The sequence below is a fragment of the Camarhynchus parvulus genome, chromosome 3, assembly GCF_901933205.1.
Source record: "Camarhynchus parvulus chromosome 3, STF_HiC, whole genome shotgun sequence".
Taxonomy (NCBI): Eukaryota; Metazoa; Chordata; class Aves; order Passeriformes; family Thraupidae; genus Camarhynchus; species Camarhynchus parvulus.
Window position 1 is genome coordinate 23,770,026 of NC_044573.1, and position 17,864 is coordinate 23,787,889.

General features: G+C 40.7%; 1 protein-coding gene across 2 annotated transcripts; it reads right to left on the bottom strand.

Moving 5' to 3' along the window:
- Positions 1 to 8,444: 8,444 nt before the first annotated feature.
- LOC115902515 (cytochrome c oxidase subunit 7A-related protein, mitochondrial) lies at positions 8,445 to 17,021 on the bottom strand. 2 transcript variants are annotated; one of them, XM_030946064.1, is made up of 3 exons: positions 16,627 to 17,021; positions 10,901 to 11,032; positions 8,445 to 10,049 (listed from the first exon to the last, which is right to left on the bottom strand). In XM_030946064.1, exons 1-3 carry the CDS (start codon positions 16,696 to 16,698, stop codon positions 9,906 to 9,908), a joined length of 348 nt encoding a protein of 115 aa, XP_030801924.1. In that variant the 5' UTR covers positions 16,699 to 17,021; the 3' UTR covers positions 8,445 to 9,905. The 2 variants fall into 2 exon arrangements, with proteins under 2 accessions (XP_030801924.1, XP_030801925.1); XM_030946065.1 differs by lacking the exon at positions 10,901 to 11,032.
- Between the last annotated feature and the right edge of the window lie 843 nt (positions 17,022 to 17,864).

A 17,864-nucleotide genomic window follows, 5' to 3' on the forward strand; every position in this document is an offset into this window, starting at 1 on the left:
CCTAGAGCAATATCTCCCTTGGAAAAGTAGTTAGCCTTCATGCAATGGTGAAAATTAAAACTATTTGGATATTCACTTTGCATAGTAGTTTGGACATTCTAGGGAAACACTGCAGGGAAATTCAGTGTCATAATTTATATAATTCCTTCCTTTGGGTGCCATTTGAAGTTTTGCTTTTACAGACTCAGGATTTCATGTCATGTGTACTGGTCTAAATTTACTAAAATCTGTAATGGTTCACTGTAAAACCTCATTCTGATTTTTTCCTCTATACTTTTTTTCAGTCTTCATTAACTTTAATTAGCCTTAAAATTAGTCTCCATCCTGATTTCCCTTTATTCTTTTGTGTTATACATTCTATTCTAGGGTGCTAACTCCACTCACTCTTCTCTGTGAAAGGTAAATAGGCTTGTTAGAACACAATCAAGCCATTTACACTAAAAGCCAGACAAATTTAGTTTTATTTTGTTTTCTTAAAAACCCTCTTTCGAGGCAGTCAGTTCCCATGGAACACAAATGATGCAAACTTGGCTTAAATTCAGTGAATAGTCTAACTGCACAAGGACGAAGAGACCTATAAGAAATTGTGTATGTGTCTCTACAATGGTTTTATCCCAGAAATTCTAGAGTAGTTTTGGGTTTCCTCCTGTGTTTTGGGTAGGGGTGGGGGCTTTTTGTTGTTCTTGTTTTGATTGATGGGTTGTTTTTTGAGGGGATGAGGGGAGATGGGCTGTCATTTAAGGGTTCAGAAACATTATGTTATTTTGTTCTAAAGTTGACAGCTTCTCAAGGTTAGATGACCTGAGATTAATACATTTTTTTTTCAAAGCAAATGAACTCCTTTAAGATCAACTTGAAATAGAAATGCCCCAGAATTTTTCTTACCCCAGAAGGCCATTGGAGTAAAATGTTGTTATCCTAAATTTACTTTGAGCAGCTATAACAATTGCAGCAGATAAAATGAGAGCCACGCCTCTTTTTTTCTTCCCCCACTTCTTCTTGTGCAAGTCGTGAAATACATTCGGAATGTATTTCCTTTTGTTACAACCTTTTGTTACAGGATTGAAATGAAAATACCACAGTTAATTTCTAAGAAAATGTTATTAATTAGGGATTAATAGAGTAAATCACATTTGATTTGTAACCAAAATAATACAAATAGCTACAAATAAAGGACCAATTTGTTATGCTAAGAATGGAGCTGTTGCAAGTAATAATAGAGCTTGTTCTAAATTCTACAAAAATAAAATTTACAGCAACAAGATGATGCTCCACAGCCATTCAAACTGCCAGATCCAATGGACTCCTCTGGCTCACAGAACCCAGCTGCTCTCCACAATCACAGCTCTGAAGTTGCTTGTAGTCATTAGTGCCATTGGTAATAAAAAATGGTGCTTTATCTCCTAACAGATAACTGACCTTGTATGAGATAAAGGTGGTTCCAGAGTGAATCTAAGATATGTATTACATGTATTCAAGACTAATTCCAGTGTGTCTGGCCATAAATTATTCTTTGTTGCAAAAACATTATAGCAAATACACCTTTACTTCTACATTGGTTTGTGCACCCTTTTTATCATCTCTCAGGTGAAACTCCAGTCAAAATTCACATGGACTGTAATATTTGGCTTCAGTCACAGAGTTGGGTGTAGTGTAATTAGTGCTGTGAGTAAATCAAAAGTACTTAGATCAAAATCAGATGTTGTAAATGGTATTATATAAAAATATAACATTAAATCTCCAAGGATCTTGTATCTATAGAAATAGATTATAAAATGACTGTGAGGATCTTTCAATCCTATTTATACGAGACTAGTTCTAGGTCACTCTGCACAAAGTGGTAGAACTAGATTCAGGCAAAGCATATTTGTCCTTGTAGGGAGAGTCAAATCAGCATCTTGGGTCTATAAAGTATGTGGTATTCAGCGAAAAATTTGGTAACTCTTTTCAAATTAAAAAAAAACCCCAAACATCTTGGTCATTGTAACAGTGTTTGGTAGGTGGTAGATTGTGAGTCTATCATATACAGAGTGTTTTTACTAAATGCTCTGGTCTCATCACAAGAAACAAGGGAGAGATCTAAAACCCCAGACCTGTCACCCATCTTACAGCTTCTAGTTATATTATCTCTGCAGATGATCTCACCAGGCTAGTATGACAACATAGATTTATGTGAATATCTCAGATGGTAAAAGGACAATTTTATTATAATTGCTTTATAGTTTGGTCTGTACTCTGCATCCTGTGAACTTTACTGTCTTGAAAGAGCATCATGATGGCTCACACGTACTGGCACAAATTCACAGTTGGCACTTGCATTGGCACCTTGCACAAGTTCTGTGTCCAGAGGTGCAGAGGTGTGGCCTATTACAAAGAGCTTCATGGGAAAGAAATTGCTCCCTGCTACTTGATCTTTCTGACTGGGAGAGATGAAACATGGAAGGAATCTTGAGAGGGGAAGAATCTGTAGGTATTTCCTGTCAAAATCTGTAAAAATGGCTAGAAACTCTGCCAGGTGTCTTGGTTTTATGGTTTGGTGTTTGTTTCTTGTTTCCCCTGCTGCTCTTCACCCTAACTTTGAATGTTTGTGTTACAGATTGTTGTAACCCAAACATAAAGAACTTTGTTCTTTGACTGGTACCACTTCCACTTTGGTCTGGATTTTGCCAGTAAGAATCAAACTTGGGCAGGTTGCTATGCAACATACAAATTGTGCTCATAAAATGGTGAAGAGTGTGGAAAGACAATCTAAAAATGAGTTTATACCTTGCCAGAAACAAGACTTGTTCGGATTCAGCCCCAGGAGATAGGATGTGTCCAATTTATGGCAACTTGGCTGGGCTCTTCTGGTGCTGACACTGTATGTACTAGCAAAGGTGACTCTAAAAATGATAGCATATAGGATCTTTGCAATTTTGCCACACAAAAATGTGTGAATAGAAAATCCCTTGTTTGACACCACAAGCACATTTGGAGACCATTGTGCCTCCAGCATTTGCAGCTCTAGGAGAGCAGTTATGCTCACGGTGTAAAACTGAAACAATTATTTAATGAGAAAAGGAGTAGCAAGGCATTATTAGTGCATTTTTGCCTAATAAATGTTAAAATATGAAGTTTGAGATTGTGGTAATAGTTAAACTCCAAATTGTTTAGAGCGGATTTCAACATGCTGGATAAAAACCTGGTGGTTTCAAAATTTTCCTTTTTCTTGTGAATACATATGTTGTTGGGTTTCACATAACTTTAATTTCTTCAAGCCAGTGGTGCAAACCTGCATGTTAAAGGCAAGAGGTTTGTTAAAGGTACTAGATTCCATTTACTTATTTATTGCTCTTCCTGGAAATATAATTTTCCTGAAGTACAACTGAAAACCAGAATTATCCTTGAAAGCACTGCGTATGCATATCTGTATGTTAGTTCTGAGAAAGAAAGCACATAATTCCTCATTCACGAACTGAGTTCAGCAACTTTAAAGCTCAGTTATCAGGATCAGATGTGCTAATACAAGATACAATAATGATCTTTAGCAGAAATACTTATAAAAGCAAGGGGTGTTAAGAGCAGTTTGGATTTATTGAACATTTGAAGACTCTTATGCAGCCAGTTAAAATTTAAAAAGCTTAAAGGATAAACATAGATCAATGATCCTGATAAAATGTATGTATCGAGTGGTCATTGCAGTTTAAATTATGCAAAAACCAGGGAGAAGAGATGAATCTAGTTAATACTGCAACTGACAGGTTCTTTCTGTTTTGCCTTAGTTTGGTTTAATCCAATACTATTTAAATTAAGAAGATGGGATTTGAGTCCAGGAAATCCATACCAGTTTTTTATTGGAAGCTGGTAGTCAGTGAAAGTAAAGATATGCCACACACTTGATGAATTTCCTGAAGGGCATGTGTACTTTGGAATTATTCTAGTATTTTAATACTGTCATATCTGGATATTGTATTATTTTTACATTTTATACATGTTGCGGTACAGAGAGATCAGATACACAGCTTCTCTGTTGGGCAGGCTACACAGGCATTATCAGTGAGGTTTAGCATAGCTGGGAATGTGTCTAAGCAAAAAAGCACCCTTTGTCTCTTAGTGAGCCACTCTTCAGTGGCCATGGAAAGTTGTTACAGAGCTGTTACAGGGCTCCAAGTGAAACCCGTGAGTCTCTGAGAGTGAAAAATCAAAAATCACTCTTTTGGTTTGTTTTGAAAATATGCATCTCCGAAAAGACAGTGTAAGGATACAGTGCTACAAGCTGCTTGGTGTGCCTCCACCTTGTGAACCTTATGTGGACTCCAACGTGCTTGACTGCAGAATGAGATTTTCCTGTAGCTGCTGTTGTTTTTCAAGAGCCTAAAGTCATGTCTCCTGTTAATTCTGCAGGGTTATGCTGCTGACAATGAGGATGATGAAGTGTGGGTTTTGTTTTGCATATGAGCAGAATTGCTTAATCAGTTCCAATTAGAAAACTAATACATTTTCCTTAAGCTTATGCAAGAACAAGCTTTAATATGTAGCACTTGCTCTTTATGCTAGAAAATCTGCATTTCATTAGTCTTGTTCTCTTTGCTGCAAGTCAGGATCAAGTCGGTGGAACTGACATTTACAAGCTCTCCACTCCACCAAACATGTTCCCCTTGTTTTCTTCCAGAGTGCTGTTCTGGTTTTAGGTTAAGGCAAGACACAATTAGCATTTATGCAGATTAGACAATGTACAGCCTTCTCTTGTGAGTAGGTAAGCAACTAAAGATTACAGAGGTGTTCTTCCTCACATGCAACAAGAACTTTTCAAAAGGATAAAAATGGTTTCCTGTGGTTGGAAGACATGTGTCTAACCCAGGCAGAGCGTGATGAACTCTGCCATGGATGCTGTCAGCTGTCTCTATGCCTCAAGTGAGAGCTTTGTAATGGACACATACTACAACTGATGCCTAGATTTCCAATCTGGGGTGTGCAAAATTAGGGCTCAGTGGTGAAATGTATCTAAGATATGTGAGGTAGCACCACACCATAAATAGATAAAGCACTTATAGTAAAATGAATATGTGTGACTGAGTTGTAAGGAAGATATGAAAAAGGGTACAAAATGCATTTGAGGTAACACAGCTTGAAGTGTAAGAATGTTGCAGGGAATAAGTGTTTCCTCTCTTTCTGTGAAATACAGTTTGCTGCTTGTAAGCAGCGAGTCATTTGATGCCTCGGTGTTTGCACACCTGTAGAACAGCTTCTTCAAAGACTTCTCACTAAAGTAAGACTTTCAGTGGGTTGGCAAGATCATGTACTTGACAAAGGAGACTTCCAGGGCTTGTTCCAGCTTGCAGAGAAAAAATACATGTGACAGATTATATGAATATGATATGAATATTTCAGAATTTATTTTGAAGCAGTTAGAAACAATTCTATTTCTTTTGTGGGACAGAATATTTAAGAAATGATGTAAAAAAGGAAGTGCTAGAAAAATTTTCATGGTCTTCAGAATAAAAATGTGCGAGTGAGGAAGGGAGAAAAGCAAGAGTGGTATGCAGCTGATGAAATGAGGAAAAATACTTCCCCCTCTCTCCCATCTCCCCACTTTTGCAGCCCTGGATCCACTGGGCAAAATCATTCAGAAAAAAACATTTTATCAGGGAGTACCATGTCTCTCTGGAGCCAGATGATGATGACTGCTTTCTTGTAGCCCCTGGGCTTGCAGGTCTGGGCTGCCTGCAATAGACTGGGGGGTATATGCGTGAGAAAACAGACCCTTAAACTCAACTTTCTTGTATTTTGAGATAATTAATGTACAAAAAAGTGGTTCCGTCTAGTGCCATATTCAAAAGCAGTGTGGAATCACGTGAGAAGAACCAGAAGATTAGATCTGATGTTAGTGAGAGACCACACTGATGCTTGACAGCATCTACCTTATTTCCTGATTATAGGAATGCCTGTACTCCCTCTCACAGCAAATATGCTTCTATCTCTTAGCAATCTCTGTATCACTTGCACTGCAGCTAACTGGAATTGTTTCAAAATAATGATCTTTTATAAATGAAGATGCAATTAGTACTGAATATGCAAAATGCTTAAAATGTTTATTGTGCCTACTGCTTGACATTAATGCTTAGAATGCAGGCAAATTCTTCCCACTGTCTATTTTAAAACAGAGATCAAGCTTTGGCTTCCTTGTGAAATTCTTCACTGAGGTGGAGGACAGGAAAGGGAAAAAATTTACTATGTCACAAAATGCAGATATCTTACACCTTTTTCAGAACAGTTTAGCGTGATTTTACACACAACTTAGCCAATATATATATATTTTTCTCTTTGTAGAAAAGCATCTGAATTTTTCAAATTTTAGGATCTGCAGGGGTATAGTTTGCGAGAGAAGTCACCAAAAATTCGCCATCTGATCTGTGATTCTTAAAGCCTCTTGGAAGGCAGAAAGGAGGATAAAGACAGAATAAGTACAGTGTACATGTATGCAAAGAAACTGTTCTTAAACACTCATTTTCACTTTTTTTAGGTCTGTAAGATTAGATTCCCAATTTTCAAGTTTCTCATGTTTTTATTCTTTGCAGTGTCTTTTAATTAGAAAGCTTTGCTTTAAGGCAAGATCAAACAGTTAAATGTCTCAGCATGGAAATAATCAGTCTGTTGACAATTTAAAATGTTAAAGGCAAAAGGCTCTTGGGACTGTATGGTCACACTACAATACTGTGGAGGAATCCTCTCCTTAACGTACTTTAATTTTTAAAGCAGCTGTAAGACATATGTGCATACTATCAATGTCTTCTCAAATGCATTTATTCTACTACTCCCACGCAAAAGGTAGGGGAGGAGATCTTATTTAAAAACCATTACAAAGATGGAACTATTGAATCCAGGTTGCTACAGAACACATGTAAGAAGAAAAACCACTGTCTCTCAACAATGAGATAATGCCATGGGGGATGGATGATTATCCATGAGATAATTTTGTTCCAGTGTATTCTAAATCTCAGCTGCTTTCCCTTCCAAACTCGGCACCTTGGGATATGAGAGCTTATTATAATTTATTCTCTAATATACATTCAAACAAAAACACTGGAGTATAAGCTATCATTTAAAAAAGGCTTTTTTTCCCCCCAGTCCTTTGTGTTGGTAGGTTGCATATTTTCTAAGAGAAAACAGAGATGGTCTTTATAAAACAAGAACACTATAATGAAGTTGCAGTTCCCATCAGATTCTTACTTTTGGGGATGACAGCTCACAATATTGAAGTAGCCTTGATGCTGCAAGTCACCCCAGGTTCTCCTTATCTAAGTCCTTATTTAACAATCAGGCCAGGGTCAGACTACTCCCTTTAGAGGTAAGAGTGTTCTTGAAGGCTTAAGATGATGATTAGGTGGCTGTATCATAAATAATAATTCAAAACACTTGGACCCTTTTGGAATCCTCACAGAAGTCTGGCATCAGTTTTTTAAAACAGATATATTTAAGAGTTGTTTTATCTAGGGAGAAAAGGGATTTACCATGTTGTGATTCCTTCACGATGATCTCAAAACTACTTGAGGAAAGGGCAAAATTTTGCTGCCACAGACTAATGAAGTTACAGCTTGGAAACTTTTCTTGGGTTTTCAGAGCACTTTGCTGAGGGAACATGGAAATGCAGTCTGCCCTTCTTCAGACCTGGAGCAGTATTCAATGGCTGCAGACAGGCCTCTGTTCTTTATCCCCCAAGTGAACCATGGGTGTGAGTCTCACAAGCTGAAGATCTCTCATCCTGCTTCAAGTGGGTCAGCTTTTGCAAGAAGGGCAAAGTGAACAGAGTTTTTCAAAATCCAGACACTGAGGGGAGAAGGGGGAGAAAAGTGCAATGGATTATGTAGTCTCTGTTTATTTGCAAAATCTGATGGGTGGTTTTTGTGCCTTTGGCACGTGTTCTTAGCTGCTGATATAGAGCTGGAAAAAGGAAGGCCCAGGGCAATTCTGCAACCTGCGACTTCAGCCATGACCTCTAACTGCAAGACATGAACCCAATGTCCCAGCTGAGTTACTGAAAGCAAGCTGGGCCTGAGTGCTAAAGCTGTCATTCCTTCCATGAGAGTATTCCCACTGCCTAATCAGCTGTGGGATAACAGCTTGGTTATTTTACCCACATCTGCTTTAGCAACAAGCAGAAAGTTCTTACCTGCTAGATGAGTGCTAAAATAATTGATTTAAAACAAAAAAACCCAGGACTATCACAAAAAACAAATAAAGAAAATCCCTAACCCACCCCTCCAAAAAAACCAAAACCAAATCAGAAAACTAAGAGCATGGAAAAACTCTGGACAGAGCTCAGCTTCATGAAAATCTATCTGTCAAGTTTACATGCACAATATCCTTTATTGGAAAATTCTTGTAGGCAGTCCTTGATAGATGGTATGTAGGGAAGACAGACAACAACCTACTGTCCTGTTTTCTCTTTCTTCTTATTTTTTTCTTTTTTTGTAGTATTTAACAGCCTACAGCACAAGATTGAGTGCCATGGAAGCATGGGCTACTGAGGAGATAAAAATATTTTATCAGTAGAGGCAACACAACTGTCAGCTCCTGCAGAATTTATTCTCTGCTATTTGACTCTTGATGCCCTTACAAAACTATTTTTCATTGACTTAAATCTCTCCCATCCCAAAATACCAACATTGACTGAAACCTGAGATCACAGTACAAGCAGCTCTTTTCTTTCCTATAAAGTAGTAATAAGGCTTTTGATGTAACTTAAATGGAAAAAAATCAGATTTTTTTTTAGTAAAGATTGAAAAAAGGCATTTTAATTTCCTTTATCAACTATTTTTCTTATTTGCTTTGAAGGTTGTTTCTGCACAGTTCTGAGACAGGTCTTTACAGAGGCCAGGAAATCAATGTTCAGGGGCAGAGGAGGAACTATGAAATCAGAGGATGCATTTTGTGAAGACTTGTATGAAACTTGCAGTTCAAGGCTATGCTATTACAAGGGTAATATAAAGGGTTGTATTGGCTTATCTCTCTTCCATCCACAGAAATGAGTGGACATAAATAGCTATCTGCAGGCACTGGAAATAGTAAGCAGCTGAATGATGACAGCAACCTGTTTCACCAAAAATTACAGTTAAACGCACAGTGCGATCTGGGAGAGGTTTTAAGAGCTTTACCATCTCAAAAAAGATGACAGCAAGGTAGCTGAATCAATTTTATTATTTGAGATCTTCAAGTTGAACCTATAAGTGTACCAGTATGTTTATTTCACTACCAGGCATCTGAAACTTTTGAGACTTGACTCTTTTAGTATTCATGTAGCTATCTTTATGGCATGGTAATACAACCTGACAAAGCAAAGTCCAAAACCTGGTGTAACTGATGCTATAATAATGGTGCACTCTGCTGCCTACAGTGATGCTACAGTTATGGAATAAATCCACTTTAAATGCTCCAGAGAGACAAGCCCTTTGTCCTACCACCAGAGGTGGTATATTTACGAATGTACCAGGATTTGGAAAAGTATAGGACAGAAACAGGTTCCCAGTATGCTATAATTACTTTTTTTTTTGCTTTTAGTGTTTTGGAAACTAGCAGCATCCTTCCGCTAAGGAATGTGGTGCATAGCTCACAAATTATTTGTCCTATCCTCTCTCTAACATTGTTTAAGTTGGGGGAGAGATGGAAGGAAAAGCTTAACTTTCTCCAACTGTTTATTAACTCCTGCAAGACAAGAAAAGCTACAACCATATGTTAAAATATTGTATTTCTCTGTTTACATTGGTGTTTTAGAATACATAAGGCAACAGATTTAAAAACACTTTCTCCAAGAAATCCGATCTGAATAACGAACCCTATGTGATCACAGGGAACAGATTTAAGTGAAAAGTGGTACATGCAGGAGATCCTTCAGTGGAGTGCTGAGAGTCCCATGAGGTGTGGTTCATTTATTTTTGTTTCTTTGGCTGTGAGGCAATGAACAGTGCTACCAGACAGTAGATAGTCCCTCCTATTGTCAGAGCCATCGTGGTCCGATAGAGCAGCTTGTCTGGATATCCTAGCTTCAGGTGTACTGGCAGTCCATCTGATTTCTGTGGGAAGAGTTCAAGGAGAAAACAAGCAAAAAAGAAATTAACACCCATACTGAGCACATTAAGGAATACGCTACCTTAGGTAAATTAAGAGACTTCCGAGAGGGAAACCTCCTGACAAATAGGCTTACTACAACCAAGTGTATTTTGTCTAGTAAGACAAATGCAAAGGCAAGTTAATTTTGTTAGCCAAAGCTGTTAAGTGCAAGCAGAAAGAATGTATCTTGAAATGTTTCTCAAGAGGACCTGGATGGGAGAAGTGTCACTAACAACAGAATGTGAAAAGTATAAAAAATTATTCACCGAGTCAGACTGACACATTCCAAATGGAAGTGGCATGTAAGAGAGAAAAGGGAACATTATATAAAGCACATTCTTGAGGCTTAAACTAAAGCTTAACTAATTTGTTTTAAGAAAAGTCCTACATTTAGAAATTCCATAGCTAACAAACTGGCTTTGAAAACTTTACGGTGCTGCTCTTATACTGCACTATAAACAGCTTCAGCAACATTCAAATTATTATACACAAAACAGAAATTATTTTCTTTGCTCTTCCACATCTGCTTTAAGGCAGACGTGGATTTCCAGAGAGAAAGTGCTTCCAATAGTCAAATGGTCCAACAACCAATTTCAGCAAAAAGACAATGTTGCTGCATTTATCCACTTTCTGTATTTATCTACTATTCAAGGCGTATTATATACTTTGTAGTATAGTACAAGTACACAGGTTATACTGTACGTGACAGTTTCTTGACTAGACTTTACAGAATTTAGCTATTGTAAAATGGCAAAAGTAGTTAGCTATGTTAAAATAAGGACAGAAATGTCCCAGTCTCCACTGTTGTCATTACCTGAAAAACTTTCTGTAGGTGTGGCACCTTGTTTTTACTCAAGAAAGGATCAGCTGCTGGTAAACCTGGAGCAGGTTTACTTGTCCCAAAAATCAGATGTGGGTAATCAGTGGGAGCTAATGGTTTGAGTCCCTGCATAAATAGAGATTAAAATATCAAGGTATATCACACTTGTAAATATACCAATTGTTACATTAGGCAGGCACACTGCCAGTCATTACAAGGATACATTACAGAGAGTATTTATCTAGTATGAAGACTTGTGACAAATACATTGTTGGCCCACTAATATCTTGGTGACAACTTGGGGTCAGAGCTTAGCAAGGAAAATAGCAGCCTCCTTTCCAACCTCCTAATGGCATGAATTTATAGCTGTTATTTTTCTGTGCTGGTACTTGTTCCAAATTACTGCTCCTGTTTTACACAGAGACTACGTAGGACTCTCTCTGAGAAGGAGAATTAGGCTCAAGGATCCCTGATGCTAAGGTCAGAGTGAGGAATGAGCTCTACCTCCTGAATGCTGCAAGCAGTAGCCATAAATAACTGGGCCTTAAATAATTTGGATGTATAGTTTGGGGATTCAAAAAACAAAAAGTATGAGGATCATTTGGGTCATACAGAAGCGTAAATGGTGCTCAAGGCCCTTCAGAGACCCTGATATTTTGTGCAGGTGTAACTACATCCTATAGTTCAAATGTTGCTGCAACTTCCCACACTCCAATGTATGCCCTATGAGAAGCACAGCTCAACGTCCTTTCAGTTCACAAGGTTGTACTCTGCATTTGCCATACCTAGAAACTACATAATTCAGTTCTGTGATTAAGGGCACAAAGTCACAGCCAATATGAGGTGGCCTCCTTGTCTTTATTACTGTAGTTATATTTAAATTATGTCTGGACATGCAGCAGTGATGTTTCACATTGTGGCTCTCAAACAGCTGAAATTTTTTTTCTTAACTTGCCACAGAAATTAAAAGCATTGTACAGTCAGTTCAATGTAACAGGTTTTTATTACAAACAGAAGCAGCCACAGGTCAAATTAAGACTGCACTGAAATTCTGGTTTTTGTTCAAAGGACTAGTTGATGCATTTTATCTTGAAGACAACTGTCTGACAGTATTTGGAGCTGGAAGCAGACTGGCACTCTATTTTGCACCAGCCATAGACCAGACATGTGTTTTCCTTATGCAAATTCTCTGCTGCAACAGGCATCTTCAGCAGAAAAACCAGGTTTCTCAGCCTCCCAAAATAGCCTCTGGAATGGTCATCAGTGCTATACCCTGAAGATGTGGGTTCAGCTTCCCACTCTTCTAGAGCCTGAATGAATGTTAGAATCCACTTGTGACCTTTCTGGTTATGCTTTGAAAGGCAGCAGCAAAACTGAATTTCTTTCTTCCTACTGAGCAGGCTTGCAAAGAAGGCAAGCACTGAATTATTTAAGACCAGTGACCAGTTCTGGCCACACTGCTATGAAGGAAGCATCTAGGGAACTACTGTTAGCCAGGGGAAGTTACCAATTATATATTCAAGGCTATGCACCAGCTACATCAGAGGCCTTGAGGAAAGCAATTTTGGACAAGTATTTTTGTCTATAGGAACTTTAAGTACTTTATTAGATTTGTCTTTAAAATTGATGATTTGACAGAAATAACTATAGAACAGATGTTTATACTAAAAGTGCAGATGACTTCTTCTCCAAACCTTTTCTTGCCTTCTCAATTGTTAGTATCACAGCAAATGTGAAAATGCACATCTTTCCTGGGGCTTAAAGTTTCCAGTTCTGAATCTCCCTTTTGCTTTCTTGAAAGCCCAATGTTTTCAGGTGCACTGCCCTCTAATAACTTCAACAGTTAGTAAATCAACAACTGTAGGTTATTGCATACTTTTTCAGCCTTTAGAAATACATTCCTGTTCAGGTGGTTGTAAGATCCCCTTCTGCAGGAGCCATAGCAGTGTCAGACCCGACTCAAGTGACAAACTTCATTGTGAGATCAAATGGAACCAGTTCAGAAAACTCACATAGTGACCAATGTACTGGTGTAAATTAGTTCCAAAGCAGCATGGTGCCATGCCACTTCAGGATATCACATAGCAATTTAAATAAAAAACATTGATGTTGTTCACTGGCTTCAGGAAAGAGTACAACAAAACACATGCTGCAGAAGAGAGACAGTTCAGTTTGCTTAACCCAGACACTGCATTAATTAGGGTTCCTCACTAATGGAAAATTTTGCTTGAATTCCAAGTGAATTGAGTCTTGGCCAACCCAAATCAAGCCCAGTTAAATCAGTGCGAATCAGTGGCTGTTCCAATTTGTTACTTGCCTGTGGTTACTGAGAGAAAGTGGCAAGTGCTTTATCTCACACCCAGTTTACTAAGATTAGCATGGCTGAGGAGAAATCCACAGTGTAAGGTAAAGGCAATTTCACTGCAGAAAATTTTTAAGTAAAAACTGACACACCTTAAATGACCCTTGGTCACTGTATTTAACATTACTAAAACCATGGATTTATTTAATGACTGGTATCAGTGTCTCACTACACTCAGGATAGTACTGAGGAATTAATGCCTCTACACATTTGACCTACGCTTCATTTTAAAAAAAAGCTAATTTTGATAATTCCTCTTCTGATATTAAAGTGTTAATATCTTATTTTTAATCACTATAACATGATTTTTTTCCAAGTACAGCAGATGTAGTTATGCAGAAGAGTCAACATCAGCTGATTTCATCAGCATGCTACAGCAATGACTTTTTCAAAGTCCTGGAAGTTCTCAATGAAAGGTCAAGACACGTAGCTAATCCAAAAGAGCAACCAGAGTTCTCTGCCTACCCTTCTGTAGAGTGTGTTTGTTTTCCTGTCAGAGGTCTGAGGATCTTAGGACCCAATGTATCTGTTAGTTGGCCATCAGGCTCAAAGTTAAAACAAATTTAGACTTGCTAGTATGAATCTGCAAGTTAGATTTACATTTTCCTGACAGCAAAAAATAGTTAAGGACTTGGAGCATAATTTAATGGAGATAGCACCACTCTTAAATTTTTAAATGTAAGGGGAGTTGCTCAAACAGATCTGAGAATGAGAAAGGAGAGAAAACTGAGGTAAGGACCAAAGGGGAATGGGGAAGTTACTCTGAGAATCAGGATTTCAGAACATGCATTGAAATAACTTTCATGAACCTACTCACTTCTAAACTAAGTAGCAGGTCCTTCACAGTAGAATACACCTCACTGCCTTAAGTTAAATATATTTGTTATGACTAACGCAAGGCTCTTAGGTAAAACCACTCGAGTCTTTGTACTGGGATGACAATGCAAGGATAGTGATTTTGTGTACGTATTAAGTATTATCTAGGGCATAAAAGATTACATATTATAAATTCTAAGCAATTCATATTAGCTAAAATCAAAATATCTGTGTCTCATGGAGGCTTTAAATAGCTAAAAGTAAAACAAGTTACATGAAGTGAAAATACTGTAGTACAAGGAAATTCCTGCTAGTAAATTTCTTTCGTGTTCAGTAGAAGAACTAGGGAAAAGTTCATGTACTTGTCCTTATCTGACACTGTGTGAAACTGGTCCCAGTGACTGTACTTTAAACATAAGCTAATTCTTCAATATTTTTATTGAATTTGTAATGGTTATGGCAGTCATTATCCTCCTAAATATGAGTACTTCCGAAACTATTTCACTCCTCAATTAGCTAAGGAAGTTCCCATTTATTCAAACAAGATAAATTCCCAGTACATCCCAAGGATAAATCGTTCAGATTACTTTATACAACTTTGCTAAATGCAAAATTAAGTCTTCTAAGCATGCTAAGTCTGAGATGGAAAGAATAAAACAGATTTCAAACTTGAGAGATTTTGTTTAGTTAGAATAAGCTGTTAGTTATGTTATTGTCAGCAAAATAATTTCTGAAATCCACTTAGACTGATATTTTGCAAGCCCACAGTAAGCTTAAACCTGCAGCACAACAGTATTCTATTGGGGAGCATCAGAATGTAACAGCACAGAACAAAGAGAATTAGTGTACTGCATATTTTACCAAGGAGAATTTGAATGGTAGGATGTCTTCACTTTTCAAGAAATGTCAAAATAAATACAAGCATTAAAAGCAAACCACTTTACATGCTGAACTATAGTTTTAATACATGGAGCAAAGAAATGAATAGGAAAAAAATTTACTTTGTTTTGAACTTAACACCTTAACACTCATGGCATTACCCTTACATTTCAACTGCTCTTTATTGAAAACATTTTTAGGGGATTGATGCATCTTAATGTGTGACCTGGGAATTCAGTCAAGCTTGGGGGAAAAAAAAAGGAAATTCTACAAAAAAATCTGGCCTAATAACATTATAAAAAGGGATTGAAAGTAACTTTTAAAAATGTAGGAGGTTCTTTACTGTTTAGGCTTGAACTCCTTCCTTCCCCATTCTTCCCCCAAGCCTATGGTTTCCACTATGCAAATGAAATATCAATGTTTATTCTCTGAACATAACTTTGTCTAGAGGTAAGAAGTGCCCCAATCACTGTAGTAGTGCTGGATATATTGCAACTGTGTAAGTGCTGTACATACTAGAATATTATTTATTCTGCTGTCTTTCCTTTCTTGCGCCCCTGACCCCCAATAGCTATCCAGGAAGCCTTCCAACGTGATGGGGAAAGATGAGGACAAAAGACATTCTTGGGACAGAAACTGCCATACCAGAAACTCTCTGTTACCTCAGTGTTTATTTAAGATCCTAGAGTAATTCAGGATGGAAGGGCCCTCTAACACTCTTTATTCCAGAGCAAGGTGACACCAGGTTGCTGTGGGTTTTGTCTAGCTTGGCCCTGAAAGCCTCTGAGTACAGAGGACACAGCCTCCCTCTCCAGGCAGCTGCTCCGCTGCCTGACTCTTCCCGCCACGGACATGTCTTTCCTTCTGTCCAGCCTGAACCCCTCTCCTTGCAGTTTTTGCCTGATGTCTTTTGCCTTCCCACCATGGAGCCCTGTGCAGAGCCTGGCTCCATCCTGTTAACCTCAGCTGGCTGCTGACCTCTGCTAAACTCGCTCCAGTTGCCATTCCCAGAGCAGGAGGCCCAGAGCTGGACACAGCACCTGGATGTGATCCAGTAAGTGTTGAGCAGGGACAGTGATGCTTTCCTCCATCAGCAGCTCACAGGGTGATACAGCCAGGACACTGCTGGCTTCTGCCTGGCTGTACCTCCACAAAGCCCCTCAGCTGCCACCTCATAACCATGCAAGGGCTCTTTCTAACCCCAAATCATAACCCTACACCCTAACCCCTCAAATGAAGAAAAAAAACCCTAAAACATGGCGGAGTCGCTGTCCCCGGAGGTGTTTAAGGGAAGCCTGGACGTGGCACTCGGTGCCATGGTCCAGCAGACTCGGAGGTGGTCGGTCACAGGCTGGACTCGATGATCCCGGAGGTCTTTCCAACCTAACTGATTCTGTGATCCGGTGATTTTAAAACCCCGCCAGGCACCGCTCAGCTCTGGAACAGTCCTCTGTGCTGAAAGCACGTTAATTCCTTGCCATAACCCCCAGTACATCCCAAAGCCAACTGTAGGACAGAGCGCGCCTCCGGTCTCGCCCAAGGTCACGCGCGGGGCCGGGTACGTTCGGTGCCCGGGGCGTACCACGCGCGGGGCCGGGTACGTTCGGTGCCCGGCTCAGCCAAGGCTCGCGGTGCCGCAGCCCCGGCCGGGCGCGGGTGTTACCTGTGGGCTGTAGGCGGCGGCCGGCGTGGCCCCGACGAGGCGCTGCGTGAAGCCGCTGAACCTGTAGTACATGGCGGGCCGGGGCGGGTACCGGCTGCGACGGCTCGGCCGAAAGGACCCGCCCCGCCCCGCGCCGGCTGTTCTGCGGCGCCGTAACGCCCAAGGGCCCCGCCGACTCGCACGGACGCCTGCGCGGGAGGGCGCGGAAAGAATGAGACTGAAAAAACAAGTCCGGAAAAATACAGCAGCCTGCGCCGAAGCAGTGCGAGCGCGCCTCTCCCGAGCACGGCCGCCGCTCGCGGAAAAACGAGGCCGGCGGCAATTTCCAGTCAGGCAGGGAAGCCGAGCCCCCGGAGCGGCGGGGCGGTGGCAACGGCAGGGAGTGGGGGGCAGGATGCGAGCCAGGGGCGGACGGGGCGTGGTTAGCTCCAGCCAATAGGCGCAGTCGAGAGGCGAGGCTCCGCCCACACCGGGTGCCGGGGCGGGGGCGGAGCGCGCGGGGCTGCGGCTCCCACAGGGCCCCGCCCGGCCCGGCTCGTGCGCGTCCGCGGGGTGAGGGCAGCGCTGAGGCGGAGGGCTTTTGTGCTGGGTCTTACTCAACGGGGACCCGCTGTGCCGCAAGGAGGTAGTCACGGAATCACTTAGGTTGGGAAAGACCTCCGGGAGCATCGCGTCCCAGCTATGGGCGATCGCCCCCGTGTAGCTAGACCAGGGCACTGAGTGCGCGTCTAGGCTTTCCTTAAACATCTGCCGGGACGGTGACTCCAGCACCCCCCCGGGCAGGCCATTTCAGTGCCCAGTCGCTCTTTCTGTGAAGAAATTCCTACCTAAACCTCCCCAGGGGCAGTTTGAGGTCATTTCCTCTCATCCTGCTGCTGGTCCCTGGGAGAGGCGGCTGACCCTCTCATGGCTCCAGCCCCGTTCGGGGAATGGCAGTGACAAGATGGTGTGCGGAAGCCTCCCTTTTTCTCCCTGAATACCCCCAGTTCCCGCAGCTGCTCTCACAGGACTTGTGCTCCGTTGCCCTTCCCCGGCTCCGTTGCTCTTCCCGGGACACACTTCAGCCCCTCCATGTCGTTCCTGAATTTAGGGACCCAGAGCTGGACACAGGACTTGATGTGTGGCCTCACCAGTGCAGGGGACAAATCACTTCCCTGGTCCTGCTGGTCACACTATTGCTGATACAGGCACACTGAATGTTTATTTCAGAGTTGCACAAGCCTGGGTCCTCCGTGGTG

Bases quoted from the DNA above. Each gene is read 5' to 3' on its own strand.
- LOC115902515 (XM_030946064.1), bottom strand. From the start codon at position 16,698: ATGTACTACAGGTTCAGCGGCTTCACGCAGCGCCTCGTCGGGGCCACG. The intron at 11,033-16,626 runs GTAACACCCGCG...CTATTTATGCAG, and splicing joins CCGCCGCCTACAGCCCACAG to GGACTCAAACCATTAGCTCC. The intron at 10,050-10,900 runs GTAATGACAACA...CTCTTCCCACAG, and splicing joins ACCTACAGAAAGTTTTTCAG to AAATCAGATGGACTGCCAGT.